Source organism: Alligator mississippiensis, chromosome 12, assembly GCF_030867095.1.
Source record: "Alligator mississippiensis isolate rAllMis1 chromosome 12, rAllMis1, whole genome shotgun sequence".
Taxonomy (NCBI): domain Eukaryota; kingdom Metazoa; phylum Chordata; order Crocodylia; family Alligatoridae; genus Alligator; species Alligator mississippiensis.
In genome coordinates this window covers 63,247,984-63,268,166 of record NC_081835.1, presented here as the reverse complement: position 1 = coordinate 63,268,166, position 20,183 = coordinate 63,247,984, and the positions used below count along the sequence as shown (strand labels likewise).

At 52.5% G+C, this 20,183-nt stretch overlaps 1 protein-coding gene across 2 annotated transcripts; it reads right to left on the bottom strand.

Moving 5' to 3' along the window:
* Positions 1–22: 22 nt before the first annotated feature.
* Positions 23–19,878, bottom strand: SNAPC4 (small nuclear RNA activating complex polypeptide 4). 2 transcript variants are annotated; one of them, XM_019475867.2, is made up of 22 exons: positions 19,594–19,877; positions 19,412–19,464; positions 19,023–19,190; positions 18,113–18,238; positions 16,550–16,628; positions 15,663–15,744; positions 14,969–15,073; positions 14,233–14,305; positions 13,663–13,827; positions 12,862–13,009; positions 12,154–12,260; positions 11,292–11,386; positions 10,431–10,525; positions 9,140–9,225; positions 8,252–8,680; positions 7,057–7,146; positions 6,309–6,561; positions 5,657–5,727; positions 5,404–5,511; positions 2,871–5,015; positions 1,543–1,652; positions 23–542 (listed from the first exon to the last, which is right to left on the bottom strand). In XM_019475867.2, exons 1-22 carry the CDS (start codon positions 19,802–19,804, stop codon positions 332–334), a joined length of 5,010 nt encoding a protein of 1,669 aa, XP_019331412.2. In that variant the 5' UTR covers positions 19,805–19,877; the 3' UTR covers positions 23–331. The 2 variants fall into 2 exon arrangements, with proteins under 2 accessions (XP_019331412.2, XP_006278617.4); XM_006278555.4 differs by having other exon boundaries at positions 451–542; positions 1,517–1,652; positions 19,594–19,878.
* Positions 19,879–20,183: the final 305 nt, after the last annotated feature.

Sequence of the window (20,183 nt, the reverse complement as noted above, 5' to 3'; positions counted from 1 at the left end):
AAGAGACTCGGACAGCTTCACATGAGAAAAATAGAACTATATTTGAACAAATATTCAGAGTCTTTCAAGTACAAAACAAACTCCCGGCTTGTTCGGCAGCCTTGATCCAGAGCCGGGGAACCGCCTAACACACAAACTGTGTTTAAAGCCACCAAGGGAGCCACGAGCTCCAAGCCGCGATAGACCTTTATGTAAACAGGGTCAACTCACGCATAAACAAACCCAAATCAAACAAAGCAGCATTCAACATTTCCTCCAGACTTCTCCAACAGCCTGCTGGCTCCCATCTTGCTCTGTGCCACGGCTGGGTTAGGAGAAGGTTGGAACCAAATCAGGCTGTCGAGGAAGCATCTCCCTTTTCCCAGGCTCTGATCTGCGGTTCCCGATGAGAGCTGCAGTAAAAGGGAGGCTCCACGAGGGGACAGGAACCGGCGTAGCCACTTGCCTGTCTTCCCCAGGTGCGAGTGGTCAGTTTGTGTCTGTTGGTAGTGCAAGAAACAGCTGCTACTGCCACGCAGGAAAGCAGACTTTGTTCAGGGCTCCTATAACAAGGGCACATGGGATACCTGTTAGCCAAAGGGTTTTCAGCAGCACATGCTCGAGAGCATCCAAAAGATGTTAAAAAGCAGAACCAGCATGAACAACTTCACAAGCCTAGAAGTTTGCCCTCGCTGGTACCTTTTAGCCTGAGGTCACAGCACGCTTGCTAGTTGAGACATAGCGTATACTCATGCCACAGAGTATTAGAGTACCAGCCAGGAGACAGGATGGGGCTGGCTCCAGGGCAGACAGCTTTTAACAGATTAGTACTCATCATTCCTGGCCCCTCTAGCACCGTTCTTTTACCAACCTAGTGTGGGAAACTTTCCATCCTGCATGAGTTGAGCTTGAAAATTGCCCCTGCCCTGGCCACCAACAATTCCAAAGCAGGGAGCATCTCCCATAGCACTCTTTTGCCCTGTTGCTGCTCAGCTGGATCTCCAAAGCAGTGCACACAAAACCCTGCTAAGAGCCTCAGCGAGGCTTGCAGTCTGGCAAGGACAGCTATGCCAGAAAGCAGGGCAATACCACAGCTTTGCTTCAGCTCTGCAGAAGGAACCCACAGTTCCCAAAATACCTCTTGCTCCTTCCTCTCTGCAATAGCTCCCCACATCTTCCCTTCACCCAAACCACGACCCCCTATTTTATTTTTTTCGCTTGCCAATTTTGCACAGCGCTCCTCGTCACAGAGCAGAACTACCAGTTGCTCCCGCTGCCGGCTGCTGCCTGAAAACAGCAAACATGCCTTCGGTAAGAGCCTGCGTGAGGTAGGCTGGAGCAGCAAAGAACCGCCCGGCTGCACCAGGCAAGCCCAGGGGTTGAGCACGCAGGCCCAACGGGACTGGAACCCAAGGCCATCTGCAAACCCTTGCCCTGGACCCAGTGTCGTGACGTTGTACCACAAAGGAGTTTCTTTCCAGTTCTCCTTTTTTAGGCAAAAAAATTCCCCCTGCATTGGTAGGGTTAGGTTACTAACACGTTTCCGTCACCCACTCCTCTCACATCCTCCTTTTCCTGAGACGAGTGGTCCTTCTGGTTCGCCGAAGGCCATCCTTCACGTCGGTCTCAGGCTCTGGCACCGACACTGCGGCCGTCTCTCCGGCTCCGTTGTCCTGCAGTGCAACCAGAGACCATGTGTTATTTCCTGCAGCCGGCATGTGGGCCTGCAGGAAGCAACTCAAGGTGCTTGCTATGCGTCAGAACGAGGCAGTTAGAACCACGCTCTGGCCTTGGGGACGTGCACCATATTCTCTGCAAGGCACAGGATGCTCATGCATGCCGACCCTGGTAACTTGTGCTTTCCCAGGGAAGGAATAGCCACATGCCCTCACCAGGTGACCTTTCCACTCAGACCTGCCATAGCAACTCGTCCCCAGAACCAGCCCAAGAGAAGACCCCCCTGAGGAGGATGCTGCGAACTCTGTACACAGAGCAGGCCCAGTGGGAGGGCGCAGTCAGAAGAGGGTGACTTGCATCCTACTGGAGTTCTCACAAAGGGACTGAAACCCCCTGAAGACTGTAACCAAGAAACACACGATTGCAACATCCCTTTGTGGGGGGAAACCAGATTATGCAAGGCAGCTTTCTTGAAGGCAAAAAAAATGAGGAAAAGGAGTACGCCCCTGCCTTCATGTCCACTTTCAAGGCTGCAGCTGACATGAAATTCAGGAGTTTGGTGCAGGACCAGGCAGTTTGGGCCACAGAAGCCAGAGGTTGGGAGTCCCAGCTGATAGCCAAAGCCCCCACTGCTTTGGTCTGGGGCAAATTCAGTCCAGCTGGAACAGAGGGTGGAGGGTACCTAGAGATCACCAGGAATCAGCCACTCTCAAGAGCATCAGTTGTCTCCTGTGGCTGAAACCAATCTCTTAGGTCCCTGGACCCTGAATTCCAGCTTTCCCCGACCCCTTCAAAACAGAACAGCTCTGGGTCTCCAACCCAGACACCACCATGATCAAGCAAAAGTCTCGTATGCTACACTGAGCTCAATACCAAGCTCAAGGGCAAGCTGCAGTGACTGGGCTCCAGGTGCTGCTGGGGAAGGGGCTCTCGGGGTGGAAAGCAGTGATGCTTCATCAGAGGGGTCCCCCCCAGGGTGCAATTCAGGTGCTACCTTCTGCACCCAGCACAGGGAGTGGAGCAATGTGAGGGGAAGCTGCCTGGCTGCACTAGGTACTGTGAGCTTTTCCCTCCCCACTGCTCACCACGCTGACCCCAAAGGGCCAAATCCTGTCCCGTTGCCAATGGGTGCTTTGCTATGGGCTCCCCTGGGAGCAGCATTGTGGTTGGTGCAACACTGTCTCTACTGGGTTTGCAGCTTCCCCCCGCTTTACCTGAGTAGGCAGGTTGGCATCCTCGCCCCCGAGTGCTGGGCCCTCGGTGCCATTGGATGGCCCCTCAGTCGGCTCCTGGCAGCTCTCCTCTGTGGCCGGCTCCTGGCAGATCTCCTCCTCCGCCAGCTCCTCCTCAGTCAGCGACAACTCCCCATCACCCTCCCGGCTCGGCCTTCTCTTGGACAGGGTTGTGGTCACCTTTGGCGGGGGGAGGGTAGCCAGGACAGCAGGAAGGGTGAAGGCTGCCAGGAACCTGGCTTTCAGCATCAGATAAGCCGGGTTTCCACCGAGCTTTTGCCTTACCAGCTCCTGGATGGGGCGCAGGTCAGCTTTGGTGTCCCCACCCTGGCTCTTCCCAGCTGACACCAAGGCCAAGGCATTCTGCTCCAGTGTCTTCTTCTGCAGCAGCAGCCGGGAGAGGGTTTTGAGGTTGCAAATGAAAGGTGGCAAATAAGGCAGCTTATTGCTCCCATTGGACACCGGGACACTCGGGGTCTCCTTCAGCCACTCCTTCACCGAGGCCTCACCCTCAAGAGTGATGAGGCTGTAGTCTAAGGGGCTCTTTTCACCCCTGGGGGGAGAAAGCTGGGGGAGAGTATCACTAGGCTCCAAGGCCACGGGCACGTCCTTTGTGGCCAGGGCAGCGATGCCACTGGCGCTCCCTGTGGGGACGTTGCTGGAGGGAAGCTGATCTGTCTGCAGCACTGGCACGTTTGACCCATTCTCCAAGGTGTTGATTACAATGCAGCTACTGCTCTCAGCCTGGCCGGCAGGGCTCGAAGGGCAGAGTGAATGGGCATGCTGGGTGCCTGCTGGGGGGTCACGGAGAGGCACTGGCGTGGGGGCAGCACGCAGAGCAGAGGAGTCAGCCGGGAGGGCAGCCAGCACCGCACCCTGCTTTGTGGAGGAGTCTGCAGACCTCACAAGATCGGGGACAGGGGCTGGAAGCAGCAAGCTTTGCTGTGGCTCTGAGGCAGAGTGAGCAGAGGGGCTCGAACCCGTGGCAATGACCGGGGATGCCCCTTCTGCAACTGGCAGGCTTGGCACTTCCGTGGCTGCGCTGCCAGCAGGAGGTGTGCTGCTAGGCCTGGAGGATGCTTGGGACACTGTCAAGTCCAAGGGGGCTACTTTGGTGCGCTCTGCTGAGGAGGCCTGGCTTTCAAGAGCAACAGACAGCATCTTCTGGTTCTGCAAGCCCACGAGTGTCTGCACTCTTGCGGGAATCAAGCCCTGGGGTGTCATCACCCAGGTGATGGGCACCAGGTTGCTGGGGACCAGGTGGGTGCTGCTTTGGGGAGTCACAACAGCAGGCACCAAGCTGACTGGACTCTGCTGGACACTTCCAGGTGCCGGGGCACTAGTGGCAAGCACCGAGTGAGGGACGTTTTGCACACCTGCTGCCACCCCTGCAGGGCTCAGTGTGACAGGAGGGGACTGCAGCACCGCAATCTGGTGGGGCATGAAGGCCTGGCTTTGCAGCACCAATGGCATGGAGCTGCCCCCCAACACCTGAGCCTTCTTACAGCCCTGGGGCAGGCTGGGCCCCTCTGCCTTTGCAGCTTTGTCCTGGGAGGCCTCCTCCTCAGAAGCGCCTCCTGGGTTGTCCTCGTTCCGCTTCCTCTTCGACCGTTTTTTCACCTTCTGGGAGGAACTGGAGCTCGGGGCCGACTGTGGGACAGGTGGTGCAGAAACCAGAAGGGACAGAAACGTTGGACCCAGAGTTGGTGCCGGCTGTGGTGGGGTGCTCACATCCCCGAGGGGCATGGCCGTGGCAGGCTTGCTCCCTCCTGGCGCCTGAGGAATGACTGGCTGAAGGATGGCAGAAGATGGGACCAACACCTGAGGTGCGAGGATCATAGTTCTCTGCACAGCCTTCTTGGCCCGAGACTCCCGCAGACGCTTGTCCTGCAGCAGCTCAGAGACCGATTTAGGCTTTGGCTTCAGTAGTGGGAGCTGCCTCTGTGGCCTCAGGTTCTGCTTCTGGACAGGACCTTCCAGAACGGCAGGGACAGGAGCTGTGCTTGCCACCGCTGGAGGAGCAGACTTCTTTTTGGGCACAGCCCCTGTGTCAGGTGTGGCCTCTGCAGCTACTGGCTTCCTGGGAGGTTTATTCGGCACTTCCTGACCTGGGAGGCACTGAGCGACCTATAGAAGAGCACCAGGAGATTGCAGCCAAGTCAAAGGCAGCTTTTTGATTCATGTTCTAGCCATTCTGGTGGAGGTGAAAGGGGGATTGGGTCAGGCACAGGGAACAACTCATGATCCTCATTACTGCTACAAAGGAAGTTCCCTTGAGATTTAGAAGTGAATAATGCCCCCCAGCCTCATCTTCCAGATGGGGAAATCAGAGAGGAAGGGGCTGAGCTATAGCCCAAAGGGTTTTGGACAGAGCTAAGAGGTTTGAGGTACTGGGCCACAGTCACTGCTCTTATCCTTTCCTGCATCAATCAGGATCTGACGGAGCCAGACAAATTACTTCCCTTATCTCAGACAGCCACTGAGTTCCACCCCCTGCTGCTGCAGGACCCAGTACCTGCGGTGGTTTCTGTGCATTGGTCATCACTGCCCGGAAAAGCTCTGTCTGCTTCAGCCTCCTCTCACGTATCACCTTCATGCAGCCGTTAGTGTTAACCTGGAAGAACTGCAAGGCAGGGAAGGCTCGCATTAGAGCTCCGCTGGGATGCTTGTAGGCATCTCCTACACCACCCCTCCACCCGCAGCCGGCCGAGAACCTGCATCCACTCGGTCGAGGTCTCTGCAGATCCACTGCATGGTATGAGGCCTACCTGAATGAACAGTGTGAAAAGAGGGGTGCTGGAGAGAGTGACTGACTGCAGCCGCTTTTGAATGACGTCAGCTGGAAGAGAGCACAGCGTAAAAGTACGAATTAACTGGACGGTCACACACTGTCTGCCGAGAGTCCTTAGCAGCCTCCATCAAGTGTTAGCCTGGAGAGGAGCTGAACAGTATCATCTGAAACCCACTCTGCTCTTACTGAACAAAGTAAAACCCCACCTAAGGTGGATGTATGGCCAAGAATGATTAACATAGATTAAATAAGGATGCACGTTCTTCCTGCCTTTTGTACAAACCTCTCCCTACCCCAAGCCACTGTAACACCACAGTACGGTCTGATTGGGACAAGTGTGGTCCCGATGTGTTCGTGGCGGGATGTCAGTCAGGATATGCCTGGCTTCTATTGCCAGTTCTTATCTTTCTTTGCAGACAGGATGAGGCAACTCACCATACCTGCCTGGGCCTCCATTTACGCTTCACAAGCAATCGATACAACACTTTTGTATTCTGAAGTTGCTTTGGCATTGTGAGGTGAAAAGGCCCTAGAACCAGGTTTGGAGGGAAGAACCCAGAGGCCTGGCCGAGAAGCCTGGCCCCAAGCTCACCCCAGGGAGGAACAAATACCCAATGGGTCACCTGTACCTTTGGTCTGAACAGACGGCTGCTTCTCAACACCAAAGTCATATGGCAGGATGACGTTGCCCACCCATGGAGTTACCGCCATCAGCAGCCTCCGGTCGTAGACCTGCCTTTGCATCAGCTCTTTCTGCCGGCGTCGGTTCTTCTGCGAGTTGTCCTTCAATGCCTCCAGCATTTCATTGACAGGCAGGTCCAGGCTCCAGGTGCCAGACTCCATACTTGGAATGCCGCCGGGGCGTTTCTTTGGCAGTTGGCTCTGCACAACACAAAAGGAGCTAGGGTTAGAGACACGCATGCCCCAGGGCAAGCCAGGTCACCAGCTGCTCCAGGGTCAGCACTCAATGGAACAGCACATATTTCAGTCAGCCAAGTGTCCGTTTCAGGCTTTTAGTTATTTCACCTGCACACAGGGGCTAAACCCATACCACACGCTAAATGAAGAGGACACCCATTTCCAGATGGCAGTCAGACTACAGGCACCCTTTCTTTCTGTTTGTTTGGTTGTCTTACACAGGCATTTATAATGTGAGGCCATCCATACCAACACGATTGTAGAGGCAGAGGGATGCCGACATAAGTTTCTATCCTTCCATTTAATCTTTCCAGGTAGCCTCAAGACTGGTTAGAACCACGCTGCCATGGGCTCCCGCCAAGCTAGCTGCAGAATGCTCAACCACCTAAGGGCACATCAGTCAACCGCAAAGAAGTTTCTGAAGAGGAGCCTGGAACACGTGCACCAAAAGACACTTACCCGCTGTCTCAAAAGATAAGTATTGTTTCGTATCACCCTCCTCACATCTTCCAGGGAAAGCATTATCACTTTCCTCCCGCTTTCAGAAGCCTGAAGGAGAAGATGGGTAAAAGCCATTAGCCAAACAGAGACAAGTTCCAATCTAAGAACCTTGTGATGAACCATGCCGCCCTGGCAGCTAGATACCCCGTGGCAGAGGCAGGGCCTTTCAGTGTTTCTAATTTACCCAATGAATTTGAGTAGCCAGCTCAACTTTCCCTTATTGCCAGCTAGGTTTCCAGCTTACCTCCTTTCAAGAGTGCTGTAGGGTGCCACGCAGTGTTAGCCCTGTTAGGTGCACAAGTATGATTCAAAATATAAACTCAGCACTGTCAAACAGGAATCCATTGTATTAAAAACCTTCCGAACTGTTGGGGTCTCTTTTTTTCACAACAGAAGACATTTTTCTGTTATTTTTCCACAGCCAAAGAAAACAAGGGAAAAACTAAGAGCTGGCATTTTCTGAGGGTTGTCTGGAATCTAAAAAAGCTTGAGAATCACTGTTCAAATAGCACCTGGAGTGATGAGGAGAATGTAATTATGCCAGATGAAGTGCTAATAATATATAGCACTCCCAAATCCCAGCAAGCAGTTTCCCCATCTGTAATGGGAAACATTTTCAAAAGCACCCAAGTGACTTAGACTCCCAAGTACCAAGAGGGCATCTGGGTTTGTGATGAAGAAGTCGGATAATGGAGCTTTCTACCACAAAGTGAGGCACACAAGGGATTCCTACGCCCCAGGCTAGTGCCATAATCACCAAACAGCTCTCAGCATGAATCTCCAGACATCTCTGCTCCTAAGAAAATGCCTGAAAGGTTCTGCTTTCCTCCCGGGGTAGAATAGATATAAGTTTCAGAGGCACAAAAAACTGCTGTTCTCCAGGGCACCCTTGTGAACCCATGTAGTCTGAGGAAGAGGTGCTTTGGGAGGCATGAAATCAATATCTGGATCTCCTCTGCAAGGTCCCTGGGAGACCAGTGCCTCCCAGTGGTGCAATGTGCCAATAACCACTTCAAGAGAAGGAAGGCACCTACCAGCTGCTCGCTACAGGCCATCTCCCTGAGGGGATGTCACCCAGGCACTGGTCTGACGGACCCTGAACCGCTCAGTCTAGTTGAAAGGACCTTAGTCTCGTCCTCGCTAGTACAATTACCTTGTTCACCACCTCTGTTGGGTCCTTGACACTGATGTCTGTAGAATATGGGTATGCCATGCCCTTCAGAATGGTACTGAACTCTGCCGAACTCCCTGAGGCTTGCTCTTCACCTTGGCCATCAGAAGCCTCTGCTTGCTCCTTGCCACGGGATGCCTTTGGAGCTTGCTTGGAAGACCCCTTTCCGTCATTAGTCTTGGAAGAGCCAGCAGATGCAGCCGGACGCTTTGCTGCATTGGTCCTCACTGGCACCCACAAGTCGAGAGCGGGCACCGTGAACTGTGGCTTCTCTGCGTCTCCGTCTGAGCTGTCCATCAGCTCCAGCTCCGAGTCGCTGCTGCTGCTGCTCTCGCTCTCGGACGAGCTGGAGCTCTGCCTCCGCGTGTACCCATGCTTCAGGCGGCTTTTCTTCTTGCACTGCCCCCTGGGCTTTGGATTCAGAAAAAGCAAGTGAGCCCTCAAGTAGTCTTGCCACTCCCCACCCCTGCTAGCAGGATACAGATGTTAAAAGCCTCCAGGAAAACGACTTGTAACAAGATGGGCCCATTCCCCATCTGCTAGTGCTTACAGAAGCCCACCCGTTCCTGGGCTACTCCTGGGGTCCAAGTCCCTCGTCACTCCCGATTTCCTTATTCATGGGTAGTTGATCACTGAGGGCAATAGGTGAATGGAGCCACAAGATAGTGTGCGCAACTGTGCACACCTAGGCCCTGAAATGTCCCAGATGAAATCCTGGCCTCACTGAAGTCAAAGGGAACTTTGCCACGTGTGACAATGGAGTTAGGCTTTCACCTTCAGTGGAGCTTTACCTCTGCCCAGGATGAGCATGGGGCTGGGCTTGTACCAGAAAAGCGGGACCATGCCCTGGAACACAAAGGGTTACAATACCTGCGTCCCAATCATGATCTTCCACTTGCTCAGGCACTGGGTGGGTGTCCTGTGTGGCAATTCCGATGCAATTTTACTCCAGCATCCTGAGGACATAAACAGGGAGGCCCTATTGATGCACCACATACCAAATGCCTGACAAAGAGACCCGTCTGGTACAGAAAGGCTTAGCCAAAGTGGCTTTAACTGCTGGGAATGCCCAGAAGTCAGGAACCTGTGGTAGGAGCATCCCTTCAGAATAGGGAATCTGCCACCAAGGCCTGCTGCTGCCACTGCCAGGCTGTGGCACCTCAGGTCAGTGCAACCTCTGCCCTCAGGTCAAGAAAGGGATGAACTTTAAGCTGGGAAGCCACGAGGATTTAAACACATACTCCTGTCCTCTGTCAGAAGCAGGACCTTTGCTCCTTGCTCCGCTCCAGTCACCTGCAAGCAAGGCTCACACAAGGAACATGACTGGACACCACCCCATGTCATGACCTCACTTTTGGGGAAAAAAGGCCTTTTGGCAAAGGGCTGGGCAGAGGAAATGGTCCATCTGCATGGGGAATCTGAAAGGGACCACACAGATAGTTGCAAAGTGGCCAAATATGCCAAATGCAGGGACAAAGCGACACGCAAGGAGAACCACGACACAGCTGAAGTTGTAGGAGCCATTGCTTAGAACCATGTGGCAGCGTTCAGAAGCCATCTCGTCTCCAACGTGAGCAGGCTTTGTCAAAAAGGAGTGCTATGCACACGTTAAATACCTTGTGTAAAAACAAAGCGTCACTCCCTGAGCTGATTAGTCCGGAGAATGGAGCTTTTGCTTGCCATATGTTCACAACTGGGGTCTAGAACTGGGGGGGTAATGACCCAGTGACAACCCCCCCGCCCCCAGTAGTACAGGCTCCCCTCAGGCAAGAAGATGATTAATAGAAGATAAAAGTCTATAGCTGGATGCCTCAGGCTACTGTTCTGCTGAAACAATTTACCATTAAACAAAGTACCATGCAGTACAACCACTTTTATGGTCTTTTTTTTCTCCACCCTAATCAAATTCAATCTTAGACAAGAGTCCCTTTAACCAGGACTACCAGTTGTGCTGTCTATATATTCCTATAGTTTCCCTAGAGCAGAATGCATTTCACACGGGCCATATCAAACACGGAAAAATTTAATTCACATTTCTTAGCGTGCATCCAAGCTCTCCATGACCAGATACAGAACTAGAAGCAAAAGCTGCTCAGTCACTGAAAGCCTTTATAGATTAATCTGCAAGAGGAAAGCAGAAAATAAAACAAACCAAACTTACCCACGCCATACTTCTGTATTAGTTCAATTAGCTTCTCTTCTTCCTGGCAACTCCACCTGCCTTTCTTTAAGTCAGCGTGCAGTGCATATAAATACCTACAAAGTAAAAAAATTCAGTACAAAAAATGTGTAATCCTCACTGTACTGTTCTGTTCATCATTAGCACATAATGTGCATCTACAGTGAAACAAGAAGAACGTCCTCAGTGGACAGCCCCTTTCCCCACCAAGTCCCATACCAACATGCAGAGCACTGCAGCTCTGCTGCTCCTCTCTCAGTCAACATCCCAGAAGGCACAACTGAGCGGGACAGCTCAAAAACTGACACCCTCTCCGCCCCCCATATTGTTACTGATTTGGATGACCTTTTTCAGAGGTATACAGATATTACTGTAATTTTCTCACGTACAAGATGCACCTTTTTGTCTAAAAGCCAGCTGTTGGAAATTGGAGTGTGCATTATATGCAAAAAATACAGTAAGAGCAGTTTCTGCTGCTTACAAGGCAAAAGCAACAGTAAGACTATGTGATCCAGAGGGAGCAGAATAGGGAGCAGGCTGGGCCCCCTGGCAGCTGTTACTCAGTTGCTTACTACAAGGAAAAATCTTTTTCTCTTTAGGCTGTCTTTCAAAAACAAGGTATGTATCTTATTCCAAGGCATGCTGCATGCAAAAAAATACAGCATTTAAACAACACAAGTGAAAACATTTAGGAGGTCACGTAGTAAAGTCCATGGCAACCCTTTGGATTAGTTTAGAATATCACAATTTATGGCAACCCGGGCGCCTGTACACTAGAAAGGACAGGAGCATTTGATTATGAAAGTGAACTCGATGGCAAAGCTGTTCCCGTTCCACACTGACCTGTCTCTGCACTGGGCATCGTTCCTTCCAGGCACCAGCTCCCGAATTTTATACCAGTCGCGCTCTCCATACTTCTTGACTGCTGCCAGCAACAGCTGTACAAGTCACAGGTTTGGGTGCATTAGTAGCAGGTTTGAGTGTTACTAGCTTCACTGACCCTAGGTAACAGGTCTTCAATGCCTGGACCCTTTTGAGAATGACCTGGCTAATTCATTTTCATTCGGTCTCCTTTGGGTCTTTGAGAGGGCAAAGAAACCCTTCCCCTCCCCTAGACACACCATCATGAAACAGCCCATTAGTTGAATAAAGATCCATTCTAGTTCACCAAATCCCATCAATTCAGGGGCTTAGGAGTTGCTCACAAGAACCTAGACAGGCGACTTATGCCCCTAAAGCAGCTCTCTGAATACCAAAGATGCCAACTAACAATCTGTCTCCAAACGAGCACACTGCTCTCAGGCCCAGGGAACAGGGTGCCACAACAAACTGAAGCATCCAAAGCAGAACAGCAGGTCTGCAGGCCACATCTCTCCCTGACTGGGCAGAATGTGTGCCAGCTTTGTCCTGGCCAGGCTTCAGGACCCAGTGCAGCAGAAATAGCTCGATGACCTGGTTCAGCTCAGATGGGCTTGCAGTTACATTTGTAAATGAAAATACGTGCCCTTCAGTATAGGCAGCACCCCCCACCCCCCCCCAGACTCTTCTGGCCAGCCACTTCCCATCCTTGCTTCCCATTCTGATGCCGCAGTTCCAGCCTTTATGCATATGTCATTCAGTGGTATGACCACAGAGCAAGTTAAACCTACCCACTTCCACACCATGAAGTTCCTCTAGAACTACGAGGGAAAAAAGAATCACTTACAGCATCCTCCTCCGGCGTCCATGTTCCTCTTCTCAGGCTCGGGTCCACACACTTGGTCCAGCGGTAAATCAGTTGTGCAGAGTCTCTCCCTTCCATGTAATAAGCAACTGGAAACAGAAGTGACATTTCACACGTGAAGTGGTTCCAGCAGCCTCCTTGAAACACGCTCTAGTTAGGATGGGAACACGTGGCTTCTCCACATGCCCAGGTACATGGCAAGAACCAGAAGGCATGCTGCCTTCTCCTCCTGCCCCAGACCAGGGAACAGGACCTGGGCACTGCTGGAGGTTTACTGCCCAAATGCCACATCTAACCTGGGAAGGACTGATGGGTTTATGGCACCGGGTGTTCTGGCTGTGGACAAGCCTTTCAGACAGCCAGTACAGCCCAGAGGAACAGGGTTTAATTCCTGCCTCTGCCCATAACCTGGTAGGTGGCTTTGGGCAAACCGCTTCCATCCGTGCAAGTCACTTTCCGCATCTGTCAACGGGAGTAAAGCTACTGCCCTCCACTATAGAGCAGTTTGCAATGTAAAGGAGAAAACAGAATCACAATACAAGAGTAAATACATTCCTAACTCCCCTGGGCAGGGACCAGGACCCTTTTTCCATCTCAAGAGCCCCCAGCACTTCAGGAACTTTACCATCAAAGCGGGAGGAGGGGGGCAGTACTAGCCTGGAGAGCAGGGCTCCCATGGAGGTCACTTACTTCTCCTGTAAGGGATGTGCCTTCCAACCCTCATTTCTTGGACAAGTTGCTTGAGCATCTGGTCCTCTTCCTTGGTCCACTCATTCCTCTTGAAGTCTTTGTTGTAGGCCTGGTACTTCTGCAGGCACTGGAATGCACTTCGGTTGGTCTTAATGAAAGAACATTGACTCAGATCGGTACGGGCATTTCCACAGAGGGCTGCAGCGCCACAGCTCTGGTGCAAAACTACAGGGGTCTGAATTCAGCTCCTAGCATTATTTTTATTATGTCTGCCAAAAGGCTCCCAGAAAGGTATCTGGGCACTGCTGCGCTCCATGCTGAGCACATCTAAATCTGTACCTAGGAACTTACAGCCGATGTCTAGGAGGAGGGGTAGCCACAGCAAATGGATGGTAATAGCAGAGAAATGATTGCTGTTTCAGCTAAAGGCAAACAGCAACAGGCCTAACACCTCCAGCATTACATGCAATAGGGGAAGCTGGAGGATCCTGGCCTCAGCAATGCTGGATGGTGTAGCAGCAATATTTTTTCATGTAAAGTCATCAGCAAACCAGTGCCTTATTTGCTGGAGAAAGGCAGAGGACTAGAATAGTAAGGTTTGCACACAGCCCTGCAAATGCAATGTTTCTTTAGGGCTTGCTCAATCTGCTTTTTATGCATGACATTTAATGATAAAACCCCACAAAAGCAGCAATGCCCTCCCTCCTTGCATGTGATCATGTGTTAGCACTGGGCTGCCCAGTGTGACAATTAACCCAAGGCTGCACCTCAGTACTGGTTTCTGGGGGCCAAATCACTTACCCCCAGCTCCTGGGCGATGGTTTGCCAGTCCTGACTATCATGTTTAGCAGTTATTTTCTTCAACTTCTCTATCTCCTCCTCACTCCACTCCTCCTTATTGATGCTTGGATGCTCCCAGTTCTGCCAAAATTTCCTCAGCTCTCCTGGGTTGCGTGTGCCATCAAACTGCAGGTCAACAAAGTTGGACTGTGAAATTGCCCCAGACAGAGAAGGCAGCACGAAGCATGCTCCCTGAGCTCTCCAAACACATTCACATTGCTCACTTCTGAGCAAGGACGTGGGGATATTCCACTAGCAGAAAACTTGAACCACTTCTATGACTGCTGAGCTGAGACTGCACAAATCTGGCCAATGTCATGGCCCATGGTGGGCCCCTGGATGGATAGACTTGCACTGAACCCAGAACAGGTTATAGTCAAGGACCATTCAAGAGCTACAGTGGGTTTGTAGCACCTGATGCCACACACACAGCACCAGGGTCCCAGTTGGGGCAGTGCTGGTGTATCGGGGTGGCTCTCAAAGCAAGGGGGTCAGGACTGTGACTTCTGCAAAACTGCTATGCTCACTTACATTGATTTTTGAAATCTTCTCCCAGTCGTGCTCATCCAGTCGGTTTCCTAACAGCTCTCTGTGAGGAATTTGGCTGGAGCAGCCAGGGCCAGAGGGGAAGAAAAAAAAAGTACTATGTTAACCTGGAGCCTCAGGAGAGGGAAGCACCTCACACAGCAGCTCATGGAACACGATTATCAGCACAGCTCTCAGATCAGGCAATGTCTTCCTGGACATGTTGGCCTCTGTTGTTCTCCCTGCACCGAGACAAGCACTGCGCCTGGACCCATTTCTATCTTGAAGTGGGACAAAATGCCCTTAGGTTGAATGGTCCGGTCCCAGAAACCCTCACATGCACAGACAGGAGATGCTGTCTGTGCATCTCCAGAAACGAATTCAGAGAAGGGGCCGCTGGAGCCTGGCAGGTGAGAGCGGTGCTGAGCAGCCCATGTGGCTCGGAATGCCTTGTTCCAACGCCCCAACTCGGTTCTGTGCTGGTACAGTATTTCTGCACCAAAACACACTGCAGGAGTTAGCACAGCACTGCCCAATCCCCTCCCATGCTGCTGAGGGCCCGAGTGGCTGGGGCTCTGCAAAGACTGACCAGGCCGAATCCTCTGCAAGCTGGGACAGGGCAAGATTTGCCCAGCTTTGGTCTCCAGGGCTGCGTGCAAGCTTTGCCCACACGCCCTGGGCAAAACCCACTTAGGAGGGGCCTCCTCTTCCCCAGACTTCGAATACAAGTGGTTCCCCTCACTTAGTGGTATCGATTTCACGCTCCGCTTCTTTGATCTGCTTCTCCAGAATCTTCCTGTCCATGGCAGTCTTGGCTTTCTCTAGCTTCTGATTCAAGTATTCATGCCTGCGGGAGGACAGCTCCATGGTTATGACAAATAACCGTGTGGGAACAAGAAGCTGACCAGCCTCAAAGATGGGCTCTTTCCCTTCCCCTCCATCCCAAAAGTCCAAGCTACACGCTGCACTTGTTCCAGCCTCCAAGAAATCTTTTGCCCGTCTGTTTCCCACCCCACACAGCTCTGCCTCCATGATGGAGACAGTCAGGGCTCTGAGGCAACATCATAGCAGCATTTTGGGTGGTATGGCAGGGTTCTGCTGTAAACCTGCATATCAGCTGGATGACCAGGCAGTGTCACAGGGCTTTCAAGGTATAAAACAGACCACCAGCTGGCAGTGCCATGCAGCATCATTATCAGGTGGTCCATATTCCAACCCAGGTATAGGCCGATGGTCCCACTATCAAGCTGGTGTCAGGCGCTGGCTCCCTGCTCTGCTCTGGGACCCTTCAGGAAGGGCCAAACAATGGCCAACAGGGGAACTTCTGACAAGTGACGCAGAAGCAAAATCAGCTCCAACACCCTCTTTTCCCACTGCCCCTGGGTCTGGGGACACACTTGTCTCATCAACAGATTAAATTTCTGCGTTTTACTCACTTCAATAGCTTGGGCTGAAGCAGGCGCTGCAAGCGATCGCTTATGATGGAGCTGCTCAGCAATTCCTTCTCATGGCTCTTCCCTGGGGAGACGACACACACATGGGCATAGAAGGATAACCCCAAGTGGCAAACCCACTGCTTTCCAAAGCCACTTGACAGCACTCTAAGGGCTCTAACAAAGGGCTGGCTTCCTTGGACACAGTTTTCTGAAGGCTGCTTACAAGGCTGAGAGCCCTGAGCTCGGGGTTATAGTCTTGCAGTATTTTCTTGTGGACCTAGTGCAGGGTGCGACCAACTGAGCACTGGAGCAAATAAGTTGAAAAGACCTAGTCAAAATTATCTGAGTACCAAGGCGAGGCCCTTACAAGGCTTCTACTGGAATAGCGTGTCCAGTCTTGGGCACAGCATGTCAAGAACCAAGTGGGCTAACAGCGGGGAGTCTGGAGGAAAGCAACCAGAATGAGCAGAGGCATAGGAAAGCAAAACCATGTTTGTTTTGCCTGGAGAAGACGGAGGGAAGCTCTGACAACAGCCCTCCAATACTTAAATAGTGACTGCGAAGGAAAAAAAAGCTGTTAACAGTTCTCTAAGCCCACTGGGGAAGGTGCAGCAGTCTTCAACTACAGCAAGAAAGATTTAGGTTCGGCACCAGGGAAGATACTCTATCAGTAAGGACTTGTGAGCACTTGAATAGATTCCACAGCCCCCAGGGTCACATTGTCTAGACTCTTTCCAAAGCTTCCAACATCTGCCAGTAACACTTTAGGTACAGCTAATCCTCTCACAAACATGGGAGTGGACAAGAGAAACTCTCGAGGTTCTCCCCAGCCCCATTCTCTGCGATTACATGACGTGGAGCAGCACACAAAAGGGGAGACCGCTTACATTTCTTTACTTGCAGTTCATCAAAGGACTTAATGCCTTGTGCCATCTTTTCCCGGGTATCTTCATTGGCAGGCGGACCCTAGTGAAGACCAGAAGAGTTAAAGACAAGAGAGACAGGACCTTCTGGTGGAGAATTCACTCCACTGTTGAAGCACTGACACCAACATTTCTGTGCTTCTAAAAACAGCCTAATAATTTACCCCTGTGCAGCACCTTGCTCCCCTAGTGCCCTACGCATGTTAGGCGGACAAGATTCTTTGGGTAAATCCAATATCTTTAATTAGACCACCTAAAAACAGTTGGGAAATTCTTCCTTGCAAGCTTTCGGATACAAACACCCTTCATGAGGCTGAGGAAGTCTGCAGTTGCTCTTTCTGGATGGAATAGAACACAGAAGCCAGAGGCTGGTATGCGAGAGTGCCAGTCAGTGAAAATGCAAATCGAGGCAGTCAACAGATGAGAAACCTCTCTACTATTTACCAGCTATATCTCGTCACCAAGCCTACATACCCTTTCCCTCCCACACCTGTTTCTCACCCACTGACTGCCCCAATTTGCATTTTCACCGACTGGCACTCTCGCTTCTATTCGTTCTGTCCCATCCAGGAAGAACACAGAATAACTGCAAACTTCCTCAGCCTGAAGAAGGGTGGTTGTACCCGAAAGCTTGTAAAGAAGAATTTTTCCAACTGTTTTTTTTTGGTCTAATAAAAAATATCAGATTTACCCAAAGAACCTTGTCTGCCTGTGTCCTGCAACCTATACACCCAAGCATGTTAGGGCACTGACTGCTTTCACAGAAGGTCCCTCTGGACTTCACTTCCCTATGGCTCTCAAGTAGATAAGTGGTTTGCCCATCTTATTTGAGACACTGGTTGACTCTGCAAAGACAGAAATGCACAATTCCCTGCACCCACCCCACTACCCGAGCACCTTGCAACGGCTGAGTATTGCAGCAAAAAGCATTCTGGGTAGAGGCATGCAGATGACTAACTTCACCTGAATCCTTACTTCTGATGGGCACCTGGATGCTGTGCTGGTGGAAAACAGTTTAGTTATTACGTGAACAACTGTCTCTATAAACCCCAAGCCAGGTTGAAGTCCCACTGTGCTGTGCACCCTCCAGGGATAGAAGAACTTGCCCCAGAAAACTCTAGGCTTACAGGACAGCCAACAGGCAAGTTATGAACAATTTCCAGAGAAGCAGAGCATCCAGCTGCAGCAGACGTGGAACGCTTGGTGCCCGCACCCGCAGGCCTACCGGCTGGCTGGTGTTTTAAAGCAGAACGGTTATGGACACACGTTAAGGTGCCAACCTGTGCCCTTTGCAAGCCAGAATGACAAAAAGCTGCCCTGTTCTCACCTCTCAAATTCAGGGGAAAAAACAAACAAACAAAGAGCTGACTCTCCCCCTCAGGCAAAAAAAAAAAAAATGAACTAATTAAAACCAGGATGCAATTACCTTGCTGCTCACTAACATCCGTTTCGAGAGAGTGTAAAAACTACAAGCTAAGGCTAAATAATACAGGAATAATGCCTGGGAACCCAATGAGTCACACTTACAATTCCTGACGCTTTATCTTTAAAGTACGGCTTCCTGAAGTGACCCAGAAACAGGTTTGATGGCAAGCTTCTTCCATCTGCTGCCCTGGTGGTTTTTTGCACGCCAACCTCCAACATGATTTCCGCCTGTAAGGCAACAATAGTTCAGACACGCACATCAGCGTCACGGCGAAACGATCCGACCCCCAACCTCGGCCGGTGGCCCAGGTGTCATCAACATCCCAAGAGAGCTGAATTACTGTGCAACATCAGGCTATATAAGGGGCGGTTTGCCAGTCTCACATCCTAGCCGACCACCTGGAAATTCAGAGGGTATTTCAGCAACTGGCCAAACGGGCAGCCCCTCCCAGCAACAAGAGACTGAGCAGAAACGCGCCGCGTGGCAAACTCCCCGACGGCACAGAGCAAAGCTTCTCCACTCACTGAGGAAAACACAACTAAAACCCACGGGTCTTTACATCCCTCCTTGAGCCCTTCCCACAAGGCTCCAGATGCTAGCGCTGGACACAGGCAGGGCACCCTGCTTTAACGGGAAACCGTCGAGGCAGAAAGGTATTAAAAAATTCCTCGCTGATAACGACACCGGCGTTTTTCTGAATCCCGCTCATTTCTCACGGCGACGACGCTCTTTATTAGGTATCGCCTCGTTCAACTCGGTAAAACTGATCGGCGCCAGCTCATTTTTACTTTTCCACACCCCACCGTGAAGCTGCTTGGAGGTCTGCAGCTCATCGGGGCAGTGCTTTTAGGACGATAACCCCTTGAAACAACCCCTCAACCGGGACTCCATGGAAACGTCTTCTTGGCTCGTTACGTCCCCGTCCTAAACCTGGTCCCTGCTCCAGCCAAATCTTCCGCGTGCAACCCCCCGAGAACGGCGCCGAGGCAGGCTCGACTCGGCCGCACCGACCTGCTGCCCTTTGTTTTGTGCAATCAGATCGGCGACTTCGTTGATCTTCTCCTGAATGATGTTCTGGTACACCAGGTTCATCTCCAAACACGTCTCGGGGTCGTTGGGGAGAGAGCTCTCGATGTCGTCGTCATCGTCGCCGCTGCTGTCCTTTCCGTTTCCCACTTCCTGGGCAAAAAAACGGTCATTTCCATGGGGAGAAAGGGACGGAACAACGCCCGTTTTCAGGGGAGGTTACGAGTAGCGTTACTGGGTGCAGCTGGTCAAAACGTACGGTGCTGTGAGACACCTAGCTGCCTGGTTTGCCCCGGCAGCCCCCCTCGGCGCCCCCACAGCACCCGTCAGAGATTTGCCAGAGGAAACGCGGCGGGCGAAGCGAGGCCACGCACCATCTCAAGCGACGTGTCGGAGTCGTCGTCGTCATCGTCATCGTCGAGGTCGTCTGTGGGGGGACACGGAGGAGGTTATTTAGCGGAGCCCACCCGGAAACCCCACGCGGCTCACAACCGAGCCAGGCCCCAGGGTCCCGTCGGCTCCTGGGAGAGGGCGGGGGGGGGGAGAGGAGGCGCACCCGTGTCGGAGCCGCTGCCGGGCTGCGCCAGGGCCAGGCTGAGGGCGGCGCCGGGGTCCAGGCTGCGCTCCAGCTCCTCCAGCTCCGCGATCTCCCGCTGGATCTTCTCCCGCTGCGCCTGCAGGTCTGCGGGCGACATGGCAGCGGGACGCGGGTCCCCCCCGGCCCTAGCCCCGCTAGGCCCCGGCTCCAGCCCCGCGCGCTGGGCCATAACGCCCGCGGCCAGGCAGCAGTCGCAGCCGCTCGCGACCCGGAAGCACTCGCTGCCCACAGTTCGCCGATCCGACCCTCCTCCAATCCGCGCCGGCCGCCCGGGTCACGTGAGGAGAGATGGGGGGGGGGGTGACGCGCTCCGCCCCGCCCTAGAGGCAGCAGCACGCACGCACACACCCCCTGCCATGTGAGGGGGACAGCCAATCAAAGGGGCTCCTCGGGGTAAGCGGAAGCCGCATGGGTGGGAAGCAGCGCCCACGTGGGTGGCGGAGCAGCGCTCCTGGGGTTTGGTCCGTGATGGTGGGTGTGCAAAGAGGGAAACGCCTTGTGCTGCACGAGTGTAGGGCAGGGCCACTTACTGAGTTTTGGCAAGCCAT

What these genes read in the sequence shown, in the direction of transcription:
- SNAPC4 (XM_019475867.2), bottom strand. Translation starts at nt 19,804, where the DNA reads ATGGCCCAGCGCGCGGGGCTGGAGCCGGGGCCTAGCGGGGCTAGGGCC. An exon ending in GATGCCCAGTGCAGAGACAG is followed by an intron (nt 10,526 to 11,291) that starts GTCAGTGTGGAA and finishes TTTACTTTGTAG; the next exon opens with GTATTTATATGCACTGCACG. An exon ending in CGTCTCAGGAAAAGGAGGAT is followed by an intron (nt 543 to 1,542) that starts GTGAGAGGAGTG and finishes CCCTTGTTATAG; the next exon opens with GAGCCCTGAACAAAGTCTGC.